The 23,233-nt window shown below is 34.7% G+C and overlaps 1 protein-coding gene and 1 non-coding gene across 7 annotated transcripts in view; one reads left to right on the forward strand and one right to left on the reverse strand.

The window, feature by feature from the left end:
* The window catches only part of CSNK1G3 (casein kinase 1 gamma 3), a 132,759-nt gene that overhangs the window by 46,308 nt on the left and 63,218 nt on the right, over positions 1-23,233 (forward strand). For all 6 annotated transcript variants that reach the window (XR_009563449.2, XM_060296151.1, XM_030869771.2 and 3 more), the window contains exons 3-4: positions 1,169-1,209; positions 11,706-11,775. Coding sequence is in view for 5 of the 6 variants with exons in the window: in XM_060296151.1 (XP_060152134.1) it covers positions 1,169-1,209; positions 11,706-11,775 (111 nt within the window). In the remaining variant the exon portion in view is untranslated. The remainder of the gene's footprint in view (positions 1-1,168; positions 1,210-11,705; positions 11,776-23,233) is intronic.
* LOC115860316 (U6 spliceosomal RNA) lies at positions 19,188-19,294 on the reverse strand. The gene has a single exon (XR_004042421.1). It is a non-coding gene; the product is annotated as a U6 spliceosomal RNA (small nuclear RNA).

Consider the following 23,233-nt stretch of genomic DNA (forward strand, 5'->3'; position numbering starts at 1 on the left):
TGTGTTAAGTCGCCAGTGTGACCAGGGCCAGTTACTATCACAGTTAAAAACAACAACGATCAGTGTTCTGTTTTTCTTACTATAAAAATAGTACATGCTTATTGAAAGAATACTGGAAATCCAGAAATCAAATATTGTTCTATTTTTTATTCTTTGAACTGTACTTGTAAAGAAGCACATTAATTTCTGTATCAGATTTTCTTCATATACTTAATTCTCCATAGTATTTTACTTGAACTACAGATGTTGACCCCTTGGAATTTTCTAGATTATTTTCAACTTGCTGGTGCCAATAATTACTGTAATTCATTTGAATTCTTTACATATTAATTATATTAAATCTTTATTCTGATTTGTCTTTCACTTGTTCTTTGTATATAATAGTTTTTTTCAACTTACAGAAGTTTAAAATATTTTAAGCTATCAAATCTGTATAAAATCTTCTGATCTTTTAATCTTTTTCCATTTATTTTTAATGCTCAAAAAGGCTTCTGTATACTGGCCTGATAAATATTTTTTCTTGTTTTATGGCTTATATCTAACTCTTAAAATACCTGGAATTTAATTTGCTTATAAGGCAAGTTCTTAATAACCCTTCTTCCCCTCAGAGTAATCAACTAGTTTGTCAAAGCCAATTATTGAATAATACTTTTAAAGTTTTATTTTAAAGGTATTCCACATTTTTTTCTATATATTTGATCTATTTACTAGATTACATATGAGCCCTATTAAGATCACATCCCGTAATAATGAAGGATTTAAAATGAGGTGGTGATCGAGAAAGGAATTTTGTACTCCAATTTCTACATAGGGTTCTAGTTTTGAAATTTAGTTTAGCATGTGTTTGCCTACTGATTACTTTGTAAATTGTATGCAGTATTCCAACAAAATAAGAATTTTTCTTTTTTTTAAATAAATGGTCTAAAGTATTTATTAGTATTACTTTCTACTCTGAATCTAGGTGAAATACTGAATGTGTTATGGAGTTGATCATAAATTTAAATATTTCCTTGTTATTGAGACTTCTGCTAAATAGTTGGAAGCAAAAACCTATGTTTCATTTAAATGTGTTATGTGCTTCCCCTGACCCCCCAAAGTACAGTTTTACATAATGTATCCTTAAAATTTCATTGCTGGTAGAATCTGACATTTTTCTTTTTTTTTCAAGGGAAAAATTTATACACAAATGAATATGTGGCAATTAAACTGGTAAGTTCATGTTTCTTATTTTTCTTTAATTATTTTCTTATTATTTCTTTAATGATTAAGTTGCATTTTCACTAATTTTTTTTCATATCCTTTTAACTTGAGTGTTTATTGGGAAAGTGGTAAGTGTAACTGACCTTTTGTTATTAGGCTCCTAGCATCTTCATGCCCCTCAAGTGTATGATAATGTATATATAAGATATCTGTGTCTTTGTGTGTTACAAAAACTTAATCCCTTTACTTTGGCAGCATTATAGAACTGAATTTAAAAAATTTTGAATTTAAGGAAGCTGGCATATTGGCATTTTTTATTAGATAAAAGTTAGAATGCAAGATTTTTCTTCCTGATTCAAGCACTTGGACAAAGGTGTCCTTAGTATTCAGGATTACATTATTTGAAAATGTATTTGAGGTACCTTCCAACATCTCTTTTTCTGTTGATGTTTTTGTATTTGGTAAAACTTGGCTATTGCTTGACCTTCAAGGATTCAGAAATTCTTGATGTGGGTGGATAGCCAGGCAAGCAAACTCCCCTGGGAATGTTTTGAAGTCCCAGATGTGCCTGGTATGACAGCTATAAGGCAGCTTTTTTTTTTTGAATAGTTGGGATCTGGGAATTTTTGTAAGATATAACTTTCTGCTGGCACATCTGTTCTATCTGGTATGCCAGCCATGTTTCCTTGAGGTTGAGCATGGCTTGGTTTTTCCCAGCCTGCCTGCCAGTCTCAATCTTGTCTCTGCCAATATAACCACTGTTATTAGGGTAATGTGACTTTAATATAGAAGGAGAGACTATTTGAGGAAGAGGCAAGTGGGAGAAATAAAAAAAAAAAAACGTTGGGGATGAGATAGAAAACTGTGCTACTTAATTTTAAGTATCCTGTGAGTGTAAACCAAGTTTCACTGCAACAAATGCTGTTTACTTTTACTGGGAAATAAAAATGCACAGAAGGGTTGTGGTGCCACCAGGAGAGACTGGCTGGCTGACATGTGAGTTGGCACTGGCATTTACCTGGCATGAGTTCACGTAGGTTTAAGTTCTGGTCCTTGACTTTATGACAGAAAATCTGGTTAGGTTATCTCATTAAGATTGTCACTGTTAATCAGAAGTGGATTCACAGTATTAATCAATTCATGCAATCAGTCAAGCTCTCAGAGGTGTAAATATTTAGAAAGAGTTAATTTCTAACTTACAGTGAGGTATTTTACTATTATGGGTCCAGAATGCCCACATCAGAATAAATAATATGTTTTCTTTCTGTAGGCTGATATACATAGAATGCTAAGTTAAAATTACAAGGTTCCCTCCTGGGTGTGAAATCAGGACAGGGGGAGTTAGTTTGTGTGAATCACAATAGGGAGGCCCAGGATGCAGGGAATGGGCACTGCTGACTTTTTCTTTGGATTTCTCTCTTTTCCCGTGTTCTAGGCCAGTGGTCTGGGATCTAGATGTTGTACGGTGTTGGGAGTTGGGGTGGCACACAAGGATGGAAGTGTGGCAACACCCATATTCTGTGTTATTGATGGCCCGTAGTGAGTAGCTTCAGATATCTATCAGATATTTAACTGATGTTAGGGCAAATAAACCACTGTGTCAAAATAGGAGCCCCTCTAGGCTGACCTTTACTTGTCCATTTCAGTCATTAACTGGTGACCCTTAGGTCCTGTTATTTTCAGATTTGGAACTTGTTAACCCTGTTGACATCTTTGATGCCTTAGTAAACATGTATTATGTCATCTTTTAGCCTTCTTATATATACACACATAAGTCACTTTTTTTAGTTTACCTTCATGCCATATCGCTATCCCCTTATTTTTCTTCTTTTTTTTGGTGGCCAGACATTCACAGTGATCAGGACTACATATAAAAATTGTGGTTATTTGGTATTCTTTGGGAGAACTGGGAATATTTTTGGATCCCTTTGTGGTATTTTGAGGTTGAAGTATGGTATAGAGTCATGCTTGCCTCAGATTCATCCAAAAAATATATTGGCAGGGCAGAAAATTTTTCACATAAACTGTTGGACCATGGTTCGGTACTTAGTTTACTAAATATTTGTGTGTGTGTGTGTGTGTGTGTGTGTGTATGTATTTTATATATATATAAAGTGTCCTTATATATATTTTTGTATCTTATGTTTGTATCTATTGTCTCTGTTTATAGAAGATAATATAATTTTGTTCAGAACCTGCCTAAAAAGTAACCACTTGAAAATGTTATGTCTGTATACCTTCAGTGCTATCTTATTTTTGTACATTGGTACAAATAAAGGCATTATTTGTTGACAGTGGTGTTCAAAGAGCAAACTTCAGTGACTACTTTTAGCTCTGTTATCTCCTATAAAGGTTTTCACATTTATTTAATGTTACCCTAGTTCATACTGATCGTTTCTTTCAAAGTAATTTGTTAAATTTGACCTCAGCCACCACCCTCATATCTTGTTGTTTGTAGTTATATAGTAACCCGTTGTTCATGAATAATGAAAAATTCATCCTGTGGTGAAGTGACTTTTGTTATATGGTGGCACAATAAAATTTTACTGCTAGTGAAGTATTGGAATCAAGTTGAACTGCCTCAACTAAGTTAGATCTGGGTTTCTGTTTTTACCTAGGGAATATTAGTGATTGAATAAGTTATGTATTTAATTTTACTTGTGATTGCCTGAGTGGGCATCTTTTATTATATCTTATGGTTATTTACTTTTATATAGCTAAAACTGAAGAATTCCACTATGTGGAAGGAGCTATTTTAAGTCATATATATGTATATATAAACAAAATGAGAAAGAATATTCTATCCCTCTTTCATAGATGAGGGAACTGAAAAGTACATAAAGATTAAGTAACTTGCCAAAGTCTCTACAACAGCTAGTAAGTAGTGAATTTAGGATTCAAACCCAATACAATTTAGTTTCAGTGCCTATGCTTTTAACTAGAGTTGTACCCTACCATTCTGCCTCTCAAGAACTAAGCTGATTGTTTTCTCTTATAATAATCTTTATGATTATAATTGTTCCACTGGGACTTTACAGGTTCTTTATCTGAAGTCTGTCGTTGGTTCTTTCATTACGATATATCTTAGTATAAATATGTTAGTTATTCTGTTTGGGATTCACATTCCTCTTGAATCTCTGGTTTATCTTTCATCAGTTCTTGCATTTATTTCTTCAGTTATTGCCTCTGCTCACTTTTCTCTCAAGACACTTATCAAATGCATATTAGACCTTTACATTATATTGTCCAGATCTCTAATCTTTTTCCTATTTCTATTTTTCCTCCTTCATAATGCATTCTGTATACTTTATATAGATGCAGTCTACAAAATTTTCTCATTCTTTAGACATTTTTCTATCTCCCAATTTCCAAATTCTCTTTTCTGTTGTGTTAATGTGCTGGTAGATTAGTTTTAAATTTTGTTGTTGTAGTTTTTTGTACTTCTTGAAGTTTTGTTGGTTTTGTTTAAATTTTGTTACCTTGCTGTACTTTCCTGTTGAATCTTGTTCAATTTTCCTGTGTTATTACTCTGTTATAGTTTTGTTTCCTGCAAATATTTTCACACATTTATTATTTCTTATATGTTAAATCTATTTTGTTTCTGTTTATGTTCTCTGTGTGTGTGTGTGTGTGTGTGTGACTGTAAAAATCTCAAAAACATATGTTGAAGGAAAAAAGCCAGACACATACATATAAAACATACATTGTATAATGTCATTTGTATGAAATCCAACAACGGACAAAACAAATCCAAAGGTGATAGAAGTCCAAAAGTGATTATCTCTGAGAGAAGGGTGATGGAAATGCTCTAAACTTTAGAGGCTAAAGGTTTTTTGAGATGGTGGTTGCAGGGATATATACAAATTACAAAGCTCATGGGCCTAATACTTAGGAACTGTGTGTTTTATTGTAAGCTGTACTCCAGCTAAAAATTAAAAAAATATATATTGTTGCTACTATCAGAATTTTCCTATCTCTGTCTCTGTTCTTTCTTACTTTTCTGTAATTTCTTACTTTTCTTTACATTAGAAATATATAGTTTAGAGGTGAATTCCTGGAAACAGGAGAAATAGAATCAGGGCCACCATTCTAGTCATGAATGTTCACAGTATACTCTTCTTCAGGGTCAAAGAGTCAAACACAGATTTCCCTAATGCTTGATCTAATAGCCACTTAACCTTGTGTACATTTATGGCATTAATTTATTTTACGCTGCGCTTAAAGTTGACTATCTGGATTTAACCTTAGGGAGACAAAGATGACTAATAGATTATTACATTATAGAAGAGTTGAGAGTCCCTCCCATCAGGAAAGCTGCACAAGCCTCCATGATAGCCTCATCCACCAGAGGACAGACAGCAGAAGCAAGAAGAATTACAATCTTGCAGCGTGTGGAACAAAAACCACATTCACAGAAGGATAGACAAGATGAAAAGGCAGGGGGCTATGTACGAGATGAAGGAACAAGATAAACCCCCAGAAAAACAACTAAATGAAGTGGAGATAGGCAGCCTTCCAGAAAAAGAATTCAGAATAATGATAGTGAAGATGATCCAGGACCTCGGAAAAAGAATGGAGGCAAAGATCGAGAAGATGCAAGAAATGTTTAAAAAACACCTAGAAGAATTAAAGAACCAACAAACAGAGGTGAACAATACAATAACTGAAATGAAAACTACACTAGAAGGAATCAATAGCAGAATAACTGAGGCAGAAGAACGGATAAGTGACCTGGAAGACAGAATGGTGGAATTCACTGCTGAGGAACAGAATAAAGAAAAAAGAATGAAAAGAAATGAAGACAGCCTAAGAGACCTCTGGGACAACATTAAACGCAACAACATTCACACTACAGGGGTCCCAGAGAGAGAAGAGAGAGAGAAAGGACCCGAGAAAATATTTGAAGAGATTATAGTCGAAAATTTCCCTAACATGGGAAAGGAAATAGCCACCCATGTCCAGGAACTGCAGAGTCCCATACAAGATAAATCCAAGGAGAAACACAGCGAGACACATAGTAATCAAATTGGCAAAAATTAAAGACAAAGAAAAATTATTGAAAGCAGCAAGGGAAAAACAACAAATAACATACAAGGGAACTCCCATAAAGTTAACAGCTGATTTCTCAGTAGAAACTGTACAAACCAGAAGGGAGTGGCATGATATACTTAAAGTGATGAAAGGGAAGAACCTACAACCAAGACTACCTGGCAAGGAGCTCATTCAGATTTGATGGAGAAATCAAAAGCTTTACAGACAAGCAAAAGCTAAAGAATTCAGCACCTCCAAACCAGCTCTACAACAAATTCTAAAGAAACTTCTGTAAGTGGGAAACACAAGGGAAGAAAAGAACCTACAAAAACAAACCCAAAACAATTAAGAAAATGGTCACAGGAACATACATATCGATAATTACCTTAAACATGAATGGCTTAAATGCTCCAACCAAAAGAAACAGGCTTGCTGAATGGATACAAAAACAAGACCCATATATATGCTGTCTACAAGAGACCCACTTCAGACCTAGGGACACATACAGACTGAAAGTGAGGGGATGGATAAAGATATTCCATGCAAATGGAAATCAAAAGAAAGCTGGAATAGCAATACTCATATCAGATAAAATAGACTTCAAAATAAAGAATGTTACAAGAGACAAGGAAGGACACTTCATAATGATCAAGGGATCAATCCAAGAAGAAGATATAACAATTATAAATATATATGCACCCAACATTGGAGCACCTCAACGCATAAGGCAACTGCTAACAGCTGTAAAAGAGGAAATCGACAGTAACACAATATTAGTGGGGGACTTTAACACCTCACTTACACCAATGGACAGATCCTCCAAAATGAAACTAAATAAGGAAACAGAGCTTTAAATGACACAATAGACCAGATAGAGTTAATTGATATTTATAGGACATTCCATCCAAAAACAGCAGATTACACTTTCTTCTCAAGTGCGCAAGGAACATTCTCCAGGATAGATCACATCTTGGGTCACAAATCAAACCTCAGTAAATATAAGAAAATTGAAATCATATCAAGCATCTTTTCTGACCACAGAGCTATGAGATTAGAAATCAGTTACAGGGGAAAAAACGCAAAAAACACAAACACATGGAGGCTAAACACTACGTTACTAAATAAGCAAGAGATCACTGAAGAAGTCAAAGAGGAAATCAAACAATACCTCGAGACAAATGACAATGAAAACATGACAATCCAAAACCTATGGGATGCAGCAAAAGCAGTTCTAAGAAGGAAGTCTATAGCTATACAAGCCTACCTCAAGAAACAAGAAAAATCTCAAATAAATAATCTAACCTTACACCTAAAGGAACTAGAGAGAGAAGAACAAACAAAACCCAAAGTTAGCAGAAGGAAAGAAATCATAAAGATCAGAGCAGAAATAAATGAAATAGAAACAAAGGAAACAATAGCAAAGGTCAATAAAAGTAAAAGCTGGTTCTTTGAGAAGATAAACAAAATTGATAAACCATTAGCCAGACTCATCAAGGAAAAGAGGGAGAGGACTCAAATCAATAAAATTAGAAATGACAAAGGAGAAGTGACACCAGACACCACAGAAATACAAAGCATCCTAAGAGACTACTACAAGGAACTCTATGCCAATAAAATGGACAACCTAGAAGAAATGGACAAATTCTTAGAAAGGTATAACCTTCCAAGACTGAACCAGGAAGAAATAGAAAATATGAACAGACCAATCACAAGTAATGAAATTGAAACTGTGATTAAAAATCTTCCAACAAACAAAAGTCCAGGACCAGATGGCTTCACAGGTGAATTCTATCAAACATTTAGAGAAGAGCTAACACCCATCCTTCTCAAGCTCTTCCAAAACATTTTGGAGGAAGGAACACTCCCAAACTCATTCTATGAGGCCACCATCACCCTGATACCAAAACCAGACAAAGATACTACAAAAAAAGAAAATTAGCGACCAATATCACTGATGAATATAGATGCAAAAATCCTCAGCAAAATACTAGCAAACAGAATCCAACAGCACATTAAAAGCATCATACACCATGATCAAGTGGGATTTATCCCAGGGGTGCAAGGATTCTTCAGTATATGCAAATCAATCAACGTGATACACCATATTAACAAATTGAAGAATAAAAACCATATGATCATCTCAATAGATGCAGAGAAAGCTTTTGACAAAATTCAACAGCTGTTTATGATAAAAACTCCAGAAAGTGGGCATAGAGGGAACGTACTTCAACTAATAAAGGCCATATATGACAGACCCACAGCAAACATCATTCTCAGTGGTGAAGAACTGAAAGCATTTCCTCTAAGATCAGGAACAAGAAAAGGATGTCCACTCTTGCCACTATTATTCAACATAGTTTTGGAAGTCCTAGCCTCGGCAGTCAGAGAAGAAAAAGAAATAAAAAGAATACAAATCAGAAAAGAAGAAGTAAAACTGTCACTGTTTGCAGATGACACGATACTATACATAGAGAATCCTAAAGATGCCACCAGGAAACAAGCTAATCAATGAATTTGGTAAAGTTGCTGGATACAAAATTAACGCACAGAAATCTCTTGCATTCCTATACACTAATGATGAAAAATCTGAAAGAGGAATTAAGGAAACACTCCCATTTACTATTGCAACAAAAAGATAAAATACCTAGGATTAAACCTACCTAGGGAGACAAAAGGCCTGTATGCAGAAAACTCTAAGACACTGATGAAAGAAATTAAAGATGATACCAACAGGTGGAGAGATATACCATGTTCTTGGATTGGATGAATCAATATTGTGAAAATGACTATACTACCCAAAGCAATCTACAGATTCAATGCAATCCCTGTCAAATTACCAATGGCATTTTTTATGGAACTAGAACAAAAAATCTTAAAATTTGTATGGAGACACAAAAGACCCCGAATAGCTAAAGCAGTCTTGAGGGAAAAAAACGGAGCTGGAGGAATCAGACTCCCTGACTTCAGACTATACTACAAATATACAGTAATAAGGCAATATGGTACTGGCAGAAAAACAGGAACGTAGATCAATGGAACAGGTAGAAAGCCCAGAGGTAAACGCACGCAACTATGGTCAACTAATCTATGACAAAGGAGGCAAGGATATACAATGAAGAAAAGACAGTCTCTTCAGTAAGTGGTGCTGGGGAAACTGGACAGCTACGTGTAAAAGAATGAAATTAGAACACTCCCTAACACCATACACAAAAATAAACTCAAAATGGATTTGAGACCTAAATGTAAGTCCGGACGCTACTAAAGTCTTAGAGGAAACCATAGGAAGAACACTCTTTGACATAGATCACAGCAAGATCTTTTTTGATCCACCTTCTAGAGTAATGGAAATACAAACAAAAATAAACAAATGGGACCTAATGAAACTTAAAAGCTTTTGCACAGCAAAGGAAACCATAAACAAGACGAAAAGACAACCCTAAGAATGGGAGAAAATATTTGCAAACGAATCAATGGACAAAGGATTAATCTCCGAAATATATAAACGGCTCATGCAGCTCAATATTAAAAAAACAAACAACCCAATCCAAAAATGGGCAGAAGACCTAAGTAGACATTTCTCCAAAGAAGACATACAGATGGCCAAGAAGCACATGAAAAGCTGCTCAACATCACTAATTATTAGAGAAATGCAAATCAAAACTACAAAACTACAATTCAAATCACACCAGTTAGAATGAGCTTCATCTGAAAATCTACAAACGACAAATGCTGGAGAGCATGTGGAGAAAAGGGAACCCTCTTGCACTGTTGGTGGGAATGTAAATTGATACAGCCACTATGGAGAACAGTATGGAGGTTCCTTAAAAAGTAAAAATAGAATTTTCATATGATCCAGCAATCCCACTACTGGGCATATACCCTGAGAAAACCATAATTCAAAAAGAGTCATGTACCAAAATGTTCATTGCAGCTCTATTTACCAGGACATGTAAGCAACCTAAGCGTCCATCAAAAGAAGATGTGACACATATATACAATGGAATATTACTCAGCCATAAAAAGGAACGAAACTGAGTTATTTGTAGTGAGGTGGATGGACCTAGAGACTGTCATACAGAGTGAAGTGAGTCAGAAAGAGAAAAACAAATAACCGTATGCTAACACATATATATGGAATCTAAATTTAAAAAGAAAAAGAAAATGGTCAGAAGAACCTAGGGGCAAGGCGGGAATAAAGATGCAGACCTACTAGAGAATACACTTGAGGATACGGGAAGGGAGAAGGGTAAGCTGGGACAAAATGAGAGAGTGGCATGGACATATATACACTACCAACCGTAAAATAGCTAGCTAGTGGGAATCAGCTGCATAGCACAGGGAGATCAGCTTGGTGCTTTGTGGCCACCTAGAGGGGTGGGATAGGGAGGGTGGGAGGGAGGGAGATGCAAGAGGGAAGAGGTATAGGGGCATATGTATGTGTATAACTGATTCACTTTGTTAGAAAGCAGAAACTGACACACCATTGTAAAGCAATTATACCCTAATAAAGATGTTAAAAAAAACCCCAAAAGGCACATGCACCCCAATGTTCATTGCAGCACTATTTACAATAGCCAGGTCATGGAAGCAACCTAAATGCCCATCGACAGACGAATGGATAAAGAAGATGTGGTACATATATACAGTGGAATATTACTCAGCCATAAAAAGGAACGAAATTGGGTCATTTGTTGAGACGTGGATGGATCTAGAGACTGTCATACAGAGTGAAGTAAGTCAGAAAGAGAAAAACAAATATCGTATATTAACGCATATATGTGGAACCTAGAAAAATGGTATGGACGAACCGGTTTTCAGGGCAGAAATTGAGACACAGATATAGAGAATAAACGTATGCACACCAAGGGGGGAAAGCAGCGGGTGGGTGGTGGTGGTGGTGTGATGAATTGGGATATTGGGATTGACATGTATACACTAATGTGTATAAAATGGATGACTAATGAGAACCTGCTGTATAAAAAAAAAGTGATCAAATGTATTTTATTGGAAAGATGCAAAAATAGACCATATTTACTGTCTAAAAAAATATATATATATATTGATCTTTAATAAAAAAATCAACAGAAATTAAAAATTCACCTTTGACCTTACTCAAAGCTAGATCCCTCTTTTGAGTTAACTACTGGTTTATTATGTAGCTTTTAAAGACCTTTTCTAATGCATTCATATGCTTCTGAATGTTTGAAATATTAAATATTTTTTTTGCTTTATTGAGGTGGGTCTTTCCATATGTATGGATACTATATGTATTTGTGGAAATTGTTGAACACAGTTTTACTCTGTCTCAGATTGTATTTTAATCAAGGCAAGACGCTGAAATATTATAAAGAACAATGCTTGGAATACCAAAAAAAAAAAATGTTGACACCAAGATTTATAAATTCGGAATTGGGGCCTAGTGATATTTTAATAACTTAAATATTTTTTGTTGTTGCTTTTTTTTTTTAAATTAGGAGCCCATGAAATCCAGAGCACCACAACTACATTTGGAATACAGATTCTACAAGCAGTTAGGATCTGGAGGTAAAGTCTTATATTAATTTTTTAATTTGTAATAAAACGGATTGTCATGATAAGAACTCTGTGGTTTCAAAGAATAGTATGTTAAATTTAGTTAATATTAATCACTTCTTAAGGCAATGCTTAGTAGATATTTTCTTACTACAGTCTTCCCTTTTTATTCTAAATATGACATTTTTGGAGCTTTTTGTGTTGGTACTAATATAAATAGAGAACATTGTAAAAAAAATTTAATTTGAGAATGTAAGGTGCATATAGTTTCCAGGTGCTTAGCCTTTTTGGTGGTATTATAGTTATTGAAATGATTTATGACATGGTGGTAGGCTGAAAAATGGCTGCATAAAAACTATCCATATCATAATCCCTGGAATCTGTAAATGTTACCTTATAGTAAAGACTTCACAGGTATGATTAAGTTAAGGATCTTGAGATCAGGAGGTAATTCTGGGTTATCTGGGTGGCCCCTAAATGCAGTCACAAATGTCCTTGTAAAAGAGAGTCAGAAGAACCATTAACATACACAGAAGAAGAAAAGGCAAAGTGGCTACAGAGGCCAAGATTGGAGTGATATAGCCATAAGCCAAGGAATGCTGGCAGCCATGAAAACCTGGTATAGGATTGTCCTATAGAACCTCCTTGATTCAGCCTGTTGAAACTGATTTCAAATGTTTGGCCTCCAGAACTGTGAGAAATAAATTTTTGTTATTTTAAGCCACAGGTGTGTAGTAATTACAGTGGCTGTAGGAAATTAATACAGGTATATTTTTACATAAACCCTAAATCTAAGTGAGAATGGATATTTTGTGCCATTGGAAAAAACTAATGAGAAAATTTCCCATTTTTCGTTGCATTTACTTTATGTTAACGTTTCTCTCAACTCCACTTTTTCTGTTCACTACTATTCTAACTGTAATGATTTTATACATACAGTTTCTTATCAAGTAGGGATATTTTGTTTCCCCAGATTTAATAAAATGGAATTTTTTGATGTGTTTTTTGTAAGCACGTGTTTACATTCTACTTGGTAGAGCTGTACATCTTTTAATACATTATCAATTTTGCATTCTTTTTTTTCCTAAGAGCATACTTTCGAATGAGTAGTCATTGTGGGGACAATAAGTTGACATTTTGTGATGTTTTATCATTATAAACGTTCTATAATGCATGTTTAAGTCTGATACAGACAGGCCTCCAGGACTTATCAAAATTATCACTGACAACTGAGATGTAAATGATAAGGGGACACAATTATATGTGAAACCATACATATTAGTTAGGACTGGCAAGTGACAGAAAGCCCTAAGAAGCTAAGTGGAAAAAAAAAAAAAGGAGTTATTGACTATGTACTGTAAATTCAGGGAAAGGACTTATCTATAAGACATTGCAGTACTGTCATCAGGGACATTGTTGAGTTTGTCTTTATGCTCTGCCTTTTTGTGTGTGTGTAAGCTTTTTTCTCTGATTGGCCCTTCTTATGAGACGGCAAAGGTGCTTACCAACAGCCCAGCTTAACAATTTTAAAAGTATCTGTTAACTAAAAATTTCAGCAAAAGTTCTAGGACTGAACCTTACTGTCTTATTTTGTGTCTAATGATTTAATCACTGAATTTGATTGCCCAGACTTACTCGTCTCAGGCACTACCTGTGAAGTTCAGGGACTGAGAATGGGGAGAGGTGTTGTCTAATGGGAAATTGAGGTGTTAACAGAAGAAGGAAGATTGGATGCTGGGGAGATGAAAATAAGAGATCTATCTACTTAAGTAGTAAAACTATCATTTGGAAAAATAGGATGGAATACTTTAATTGGATAAGAATGAATAAGTTAATTTGGAGTTTAGGGAGTCATTGAATTGAATACCATGGTGCACTTACTTTTATTATTATATTCTTTACTTTTTTTAACTTTAAAATTTATGTCAGGGATAGTAATAATAAAGTGGAACATACATCTGTTAGCACTTGAATGCCAAAGGGCTGTTGTGCCCCACGACTCCAGGGACCGCCATTTAGTCTGCATATATAAGAGTGCTCCCCTGTACTCCAGGGCATAGCACTTACATAAATTGAAATATGAGTGTTATTGCTTGAAGGTGTGTATAATGGTGGCTCTGAAACTCTGACAGGTGTGTGTAGTTTTGAGTGTTTCACGTGAATCATGTGAATTTTAGTTACTTGTTAGTGTTTTTATCGATCATGAATTTTAAAAACATTTTTGCGTACTCATGTGAGCTTTATAGAAAAACAAGAGTGTTTAATTGTTTTGAGGAGAGACTGATGACTTAAAAATTATTTGATTTTGGAATTGCTACATGAAAGGATTGTATTTTCAGACTGCTCTTAATCATAAGTGGGGCATTCATAGTAATTTAATCTATAATTCTTTTATGATATTGTAAGTTTCATTTAAGTAGCAACTTGCTTGTTAGTGTTCTCTTTAAAAATAGATATACTGGGCTTCCCTGGTGACGCAGTGGTTAAGAATTCACCTGCCAGTGCAGGGGACATGGGTTTGAGCCCTGGTCCGGGAAGATGCCACATGCTGTGGAGCAACTAAGCCCGTGCGCCACAACTACTGAGCCTGCACTCTAGAGCCTGTGCTCCGCAACAAGAGAAGCCACCGCCATGAGAAGCCCGCGCAGCACAACAAAGAGTAGCCCCCACTCTCCGCAACTAAAGAAAGCCCGCGCACAGCAATGAAGACCCAGTGCAGCCAAAAATAAATAAAATAAATAAATTTAAAAAATAGATATATTTAATCAATATTCAGAATATATAAAGAAGTCCTAAAACTCAACAGCAAAAATACAAACAATCCAACTTTAAAGTGGGCACAGAACTTGAATAGACATTTTTCTAAAGAAGATAGATATACAAATAGCCAATAAGCACATGAAAATATGCTGAATATCACAAATCATTAGGAAAATGTAAGTCAGACCCACAAAGACATACCACTTCACACCCATTAGGGTGGCTGTTATTAACTAAATAAAGGAAAAGCAAACCGAAAACCAGTGAACAGCTAGTGTTGGTGTGAATATGGAGAAATTGGAATCTTTGTGCATTACTGGTGGGAATGTGGATTGCTGCAGCTGCTGTGGAAAACAGTACGACTGTTCCTCAAAAAATTAAACATAGAATTACCATTTGATTCAGCAGTTCCACTTCTAATTATATGCATAAAAGAACTGAAAGCAGGGACTTAAACAGGTAGTTGTACACCCATGTTCATAGCAGTGTGATTTGCAATAGCCAAAAGGTGGAAACAACTTTGAATGGATATACAAAGTGTGGTTTTATACGTAGAAGGGAATATTATTCAGCCCTAAAAAGGAAGGAAATTCTGACACATGCTACAGTATAGAGGAACCTTGAGAACGTTATGCTAAATGAAGTAAGCTAGTCACAAAAGGACAAATGCTGTGTGATTCCACACTTTGAGATACCCAGAGTAGTCAGATTCATAGAGACGGAATTCAGAATGGTGGTTGCCAGGGGCTGAGAGGAGAGGGGAGTGGGAAAATATTGTTTAATGGGTATAGAGTTTCAACCTGGGATGATGAAAAAGTTCTGGAGGTGGATAGTGGTGGTGGTTGCACAACAATGTGACTATACGTAATGCCACTGAACTGTACATTTAAAAATGGTTAAAATGATAAATTTTCTATTATGTATATTTTGCCACAGCAAAAACAAATTAAAACATATTTATTTAGAATTATTTACTGAAATATCTGTGAAATAATATACAGTTTATCTAGTTCTACTCTCTAGGTTTTGATTCTCCTCTAAGTCTTTCTCCTTATCTAACCTCCTTGGCAGTATCCCACTTTTCTCTCTTATTTGTTCACTGAATCTGTTACATATATACAGTAGGACTGTACAGCTTTACTGCAGTGTGCGTATGAGGGTTGACTCCTTATATTATTTATAGCTTTCCATAGGATTAGAGTATTGTTTTATACCATTATCAGTTTCTCTGATAACCAAAATTTAATGTTTCAAATGGTCTTGTTTGTAATATCCACTCAGCATTTATTGAGTAAAATGAAAATCTAGATTTGGGAGTCATCAACACATAGGTGGTTTTTAAAGCTAAGGGAATGGATGAGGTCTCCCATAGGAGAGGGTAGAGAGTGTCAAGAGAAGAGGAACATAGGCAAAACCATGATGACCACTGCATTGGGTAGGAATAAATTTGACTGTCAGTATCAAAAATCATGACAGCAGTACCTTAAACAAGTAAAGCAATGTTATGTGAGGAAAAATAAACAAGGAGTCCTGAAGTAGACAATTGTAGGATTGATATGGCTACACAGAAGTAAGGAATCAGGCTAGCTCTAGCTTCTTCCTTCTGTTTTTCGTATGTGGCTTTCTTTTTTATGATTCTAGATTTTTTTGTAACAGGAGGGAGGAAGGAAAGGATGAAATTACCATCTATATAAGGATAATTTCCAATTCTTTATCCCGGCCTTCATTCTTAAAATCTAGTCATACATGTATGTCTCTACTAGAATCAGCAATTCTATATACCCAGAATTTCTCTCCCTATCTTCTTTCCCCTTACTTTTCCAATGATTTCTCTCTCTTCCAAAAGACCTGTTTGTTTTTCTGGATTATCTTGTTCCATTAGTGGCTCACCCATTCAAGCTGAAAGTGTTAGTCACCTTTAATTTTGACTTTTTGGGATAATCATCAAAAAGATCCGTCAGTTATGTCTCTTAAGAGATCTGTTGACTTCATTCTCTTCTCCCAGTCTTCATTGTCACCTGTTTTTTGAATTGGGCTTCTTTTTGTGCATCTCACTTCCTTCTTCCCTACATTCGTCTTAGAGACTTGTCATTTAGTATAAAGTCCACATTTCTTTCTCTTTCTATTCGACCCACTTTTTAGTTGCACTAAACTTAGTGTTCTCTGAATAGATCTTATTATTTTCATATATCCGTATTCTTCTTTCTGGAATGTCTTTCTTTCTCGATGAATTTCTTCTTTCTTCAGTCCCCAGCTAAAGTATCTCCTCTTTTGCAGTACATTTTCTGGTATCTGTTTCATTCCAGAAAAAGCTTCTTCTTTGACTTGAAATTATTTTGAATACATCTTCATTTTTCTTTCATCATACCATATTATATTTATATTTGCTTATGTCTCTCTCCTCCATTAAAATTGGAACTCTTTGAGGGCAGTGAGAATCATCTTTTTATCCTTGAAACTGAGCAGAATGATTGACAATTGTAGGCCCTTGGTGAATGGTTGAAATGGTAAATTCTTTAATGAGAATAATAGACTGTTTTCTATCATCAGATGTGAAGTTGCAGTACATAATCTCCAATATTTCCTATAGCTTTTTAGCTTTTGTGATCATATGTTTAAAATTTGATATATTAATATTATGTAAAATCATATTATTACATTTTGAGTTTATTCCACTTTTGACAAATAGACATAACCATGTAATTTCAAAAATTTATTTATTTTAATTAATGTCATTTGTATCACCCTATGATTAGGTAAATTTAGAGATCCAGAAATAGAAGGAAAAAAAGTCAGTGATGAGTAATTTTTAAATGATCAGAAATGATAAACCAAGGGTATATGCAGGTAGTTATTTAATTAACTAACTGTACAATTCAGCTGCCTAAAAATAATCACTTTCTAGAGAAGCATAGGTTTTAATTATTAGAATTAATTCAGTTTTTTTTAAATCTACTTGAAAAATAGTTTAGTTGAATTGTTGATATGATACTTCATGAAAATGCATGGGACATATTTTGCAATGCATGGGGAAAAGTGTTTTGAAGATCTGTGATTCCGAATAATGCTTCTGTGTCTTAAATTATTTCCTTGACATCAGATGGTTTATATAGGCCATATTGACCTAATTTGCAATCATTTATTCCTTGGAATTTCTTTATCAGCTGATACTTCATCACAGAAAGTCAAATAACCTTTTTTTTTTCCTGTCATAAATTACTATTCTTGGAAGATCTCTAACTATGGAAATGATGTTAAATATACTATTTGAGACTGTGCATATGTTAAATTGTTAAATAATTTTTTCTCAAGTGAGTGGCTTGCCTTTTTTTAAAAATTTATTTTTAACATCTTTATTGGAGTATAATAGCTTTACAATGGTGTGTTAGTTTCTGCTTTATAACAAAGTGAATCAGTTATACATATACATATGTCCCCATATCTCTTCCCTCTTGCATCTCCCTCCCTCCCACCCTCCCTATCCCACTGCTCTAGGTGGTCACAAAGCACCGAGCTGATCTCCCTGTGCTGTGCGGCCGCTTCCCACTAGCTAGCTATTTTACGTTTGGTAGTGTATATATGTCCATGCCACTCTCTCACTTTGTCCCAGCTTACCCTTCCCCCTTCCCGTATCCTCAAGTCCGTTCTCTAGTAGGTCTGCATCTTTATTCCCGTCTTGACCGTAGGTTCTTCTGACCATTTTTTTTCTTTTTCTTTCTGGATTCCATATATATATGTTAGCATACGGTATTTGTTTTTCTCTTTCTGACTCACTTCACTCTGTATGACAGTCTCTAGGTCCATCCACCTCACTACAAATAACTCAGTTTTGTTCCTTTTTATGGCTGAGTAATATTCCATTGTATATATGTGCCACACCTTCTTTATCCATTCATCTGTTGATGGACACTTAGGTTGCTTCCATGTCCTGGCTATTGTAAATAGAGCTGCAATGAACATTTTGGTACATGACTCTTTTTGAATTATGGTTTTCTCAGGGTATATGCCCAGTAGTGGGATTGCTGGGTTGTATGGTAGTTCTATTTTTAGTTTTTTAAGGAACCTCCATACTATTCTCCATAGTGTCTGTATCAATTTACATTCCCACCAGCAGTGCAAGAGGGTTCCCTTTTCTCCACACCCTCTCCAGCATTTATTGTTTCTAGATTTTTTGATGATGGCCATTCTGACCAGTGTGAGATGATATCTCATTGTAGTTTTGATTTGCATTTCTCTTATGATTAATGATGTTGAGCATTCTTTCATGTGTTGGCAATCTGTATATCTTCTTTGGAGAAATGTCTATTTAGGTCTTCTGCCCATTTTTGGATTGGGTTGTTTGTTTTTTTGATATTGAGCTGCATGAGTTGCTTGTATGTTTTGGAGATTAATCCTTTGTCAGTTGCTTCATTTGCAAATATTTTCTCCCATCTGAGGGTTGTCTTTTCGTCTTGTTTATGGTTTCCTTTGCTGTGCAAAAGCTTTTAAGTTTCATTAGGTCCCATTTATTTTTGTTTTTATTTCTATTTCTCTAGGAGGTGGGTCAAAAAGGATCTTGCTGTGATTTAAGTCGGAGTGTTCTGCCTATGTTTTCCTCTAAGAGTTTGATGGTGTCTGGCCTTACATTTAGGTCTTTAATCCATTTTGAGTTTTTTTTTGTGTATAAAAATATGGAACGCTTCACGAATTTGCGTGTCATCCTTGCGCAGGGGCCATGCTGATCTTCTCTGTATCGTTCCAATTTTAGTATATGTGCTGCCGAAGCGAGCACGGCTTGACTTTTTGATGTTGCCTGAACTATGTAGTTCTAAAGAATAATTTTGTAGTTCTAAAGAATAATTTGATAATAGCAGCAGTGGCTGTTTCTAAAATTAACACTTGTCATAGTATTGCCTTCTAAGAATTAGAAAAACTTCTCTTCATTCTTTATACTGACCCTTCTGCCTTCTTGGTTTATGTCTTGTTTATTGGTGTATTTAGCCCTGTCTCCTAGCTAAGTGGGCTTTGGTGATTCCATATTGTCTGAACACTTTATCATACTGTTCACTTTGGAGAAAGGTTGTAGGTAATAGTATAAGCCTTTAAACATGGGTATATGCATTAAATAATTTCTAAAATTTCTTTCATTCATTAAGTTGGCAGATTAGAGTTTCTCTGACCGTGTTTTAAGAACTTAAGAAATTCTGCTCTTAAAGAATACTGCTTGGTACTTGATACCAAGTACCAAGAAAGAAAATATTGTCAAAACCATGAAAGTTAAGTGAATAAAATAATTAGAACATTACCTGTTATATTTTGGTTTTAACAAAAATAATCAAGAATACTATACAGGTGAGGTGGTGGTTAGTGTAAACTTATTTCAGCCTAAATAACCAACAGTTTATGTAGCAGCTTCTTAGACTTCCTTTTTCTGTATTAGCTTAAGTGCATTTAGAAGACATCTTAAGTGAATGTAATATTTCTATCTCTTTTTAGAGGCCTTTCTGTATGGGAATTTCTATAAGTTATGCATTGTGAAACTTTTACTAATTTATATGTGAATATGTATATTGGTACTGTTGGATAGAAGTGTACAACATTTTTCTGTTAAATTTGTAGTTTATGGAGAATGTGTGTGTTTAAAGAATGCTATGCATTATCAATATAAGAAAGAAAGGTTAACCGATAGTGGTTTCGATTTGGTTTATATGGTCCAGGTATTAGGACAGTTTATGTTGTGTGGTAATTATACTATTAATATTTTCAGTGATTAATTAATACACAGTAATCTTACATAAAAAACAGACCTTATTTTTGAATAGGGTGTAACTAAATGGTGATGAAGGACTTAATTTTCTGAAATACAGCATCATTTTTGTAATTCCCTATGTAATCATAAGAAGTATAAAGCCATGAAAAATAATATGATTTCATGTTTTATTTTTGATTTAAATATAAAGAAGTATATTGTGAGAAGAACAGATTTGTAAGCTTGCATATTGGGGGTAAAAATGGTAAGAGAGAATCCATTTTTTCTTAACTGTTCATGCCTAAAGAGGATAGAAACTGAATAATATGTAATATATAATATTTATTCAGTATTCCATATATTATAATAAACATTACTTGTTTGTAGGTGATGTTACTTTTTAATGTCCTTTGAAATTAAGACTAATTTTTAAATGTGTAAATAGAATTATCACTGAAAGGACTCTTCTGTTTTACAGTGGGGTGGCTTTTCCTTTTATTTGGGGTTAATTGCTAGAATATTACTAAATGTGGGTGATGTGGTATTTTAATGGAATGACTGTTACCAAGTTTGGAACTCATTGCACCTGTTTGTTCATATCAGGGCTTCCTAATTGGACAGAACAGTAATTCTCAAACTTTTGGGTCTCATGATCCTTTTAGACTCCTAAAACTTTTTGAGGATCCCAGAGGGCTTTTGTTATTGTGGGTTATAGCTATGGATATTTACCATATGAGAAATTAAAACAAATATTAAAATATTGCTGTATTCATTTTAAAATAAAAACAGTAGTATTTTAAAATCACAACTAGCGCTATTTTCCAAATTTGAGAAAAGTAGCCTTGTTTTACATGTTGTGCACATCTCCTTAATGTCTGGCTTAATAAAAAACAATGGATTCTGCCTTCAATCCATTGCCATATCACATTCACGTAGCCTCTGGAAAACTTGACTTTCACTTGTGAGAGAATGAGAGTGAAAAAGGTAAATGACATCTTGGTGTTATTATAAAAATAATTTTGATGTCACTGCCCTCCTGAAAGTGTCTCATGGACCACCTAGTCCTGTCCCTAAGTGTCTCTGGACCATGTGTTGAGAACTGCTGAACTAGAAGTATAAGCATTTGTGCTAAAGGTTAAGAATGCCTGAAAGCAAAACTTCCTTGGAAAAGAACATAGCCTGTGTGATAATTCTGTACTTAGTATTTCTAATCAGATTCTAGTTTTTCTTTTTTTTTTAAATGGTCTTAGTTGCAGTACACGGGGTCTTCCGTTGCGGTGTGCAGGCTTCTCTCTAGTTGTGGTGCATGGGCTCCAGAGTACATGGGCTCTGTAGTGTGGTACTTGGGCTCTCTAGCTGTGGTGTACAGGCTTAGTTGTCCCGCAGCATGTGGGATCTTTGTTCCCCGACCAGGGATCGACCAGTGTCCCCTACATTGCAAGATGGATTCTTAACCACTGGACCACCAGGGAAGTCCCAGATTTTAGTTTTTCTTGATCAAATCTGTAGAGTTTAAATTTCCTGTTACGAATGTTAATACTGTTGTTCTAATCCTTCCTACATGAACAATATTGGACCTGAAAATGGAAAGAAACATCATGATAATATTTCTTTTAATAACATGCTTAACTGTTGCCCACCTATAAGGAACTGAAGTACCAAGCAGTATTGACAGTATTAGACCTCCAAGTGTTATTTTCTGACTTTAATTAATTAATGTCGTTTTGTCACTTAAGTGGAATGCTGAAATATAAAATGAAGTGTTCAATTAAATTAATTTTGGGAGAGTGATGGTGAGATTGTATTTTCATATAATGTGTGAATTTTGTATTCTTGCCCATTCTTGAGCTTTTCTTGGGAAAAAATATACTTGTCTTGAATATTGGGGATGCTGATAAGCATCACTGAAAATTAGTGATGTTTGAAGCTATCAGACTAACTTTCATCAACTCACCATCAATGACTTTTTATAGTAGTCTCAAAAATACTCTTAGAACAATTGGAATTGGGTGGAGTAAAAGTTTATAGTTGAAAATTCACTGGGTGTAAGAACAAATAAAAAAGCTTGCTTTTGCCCATGAGTTGGATTGCATTCGTGCAGTTCAGTAGCCAAAAACTTTGATCAAGAGACACAGCTGGTAACTTAAAACATTCATTACTCTTTGTTCTCAGCCTTCTTTCTGAGTCTCTCTTCTTTCTTGCCCTCTTGTCCTTCACCTCTCCCACTTTGAAAAACCCCTTTCTTGTGTATCATATTTATATTGATGTGGTTGTTTTGTTTGGTGTTTGCTTAGGGTACTCCTCAGCCCGTTTGTTAGTTGCAACTTTTCCTAACTCATAACAATTTAATTTGTTTGCTCAGTGTTAGAAAACTGCCCAGACTTGTCCTGGGAAATGAAATTTTAGTTTGGTCTTTACAGCGTTTGCTTTATATTCTTGATTTTAAAAAAATATATGACTCTTGATCCTATACTTCAATGATAAAATATGTGTTGAAATACATTAGTAGTTACGTAAGAAGTTTTTGCATTCATTGACTCATAAAACAATATGTATCTCAAAGAGTCAGAGTGAAATCGTCTTTTTTTTCACCAAAGATCTGTGCTGAGTCATGTTTTAAGGTAAAATTATGTTGCTTGATAAAGCTGAGGTATTTTTATTTGGATTTGAGACTAAATGTTTAATTTACGCAGTGAAATGTAATGCTGTTTATGGAATTTAGCCATCTTGGGTAAGGTAGAGATAGATATTTTTGAGACACTTTGAAACCATTAAAGAAAGGAAGTTTTGAAGAAAATTGAAGCAGTTCTCATTTGTCCCTTTATTGATCTTTTTCTTGGTGTTATTTTAGAAACCTAAAGTTATATTATGTGTATAGCTTGATTGAATGTACATGTTAGGTACACAGTAATTCTCTCAACAATGAGTTGGCTTATATGAAATACAGCAGATCAGATTTACTTATGCTTACATCTCTTCAAC

Source organism: Globicephala melas, chromosome 3, assembly GCF_963455315.2.
Source record: "Globicephala melas chromosome 3, mGloMel1.2, whole genome shotgun sequence".
Classification (NCBI taxonomy): Eukaryota; Metazoa; Chordata; class Mammalia; order Artiodactyla; family Delphinidae; genus Globicephala; species Globicephala melas.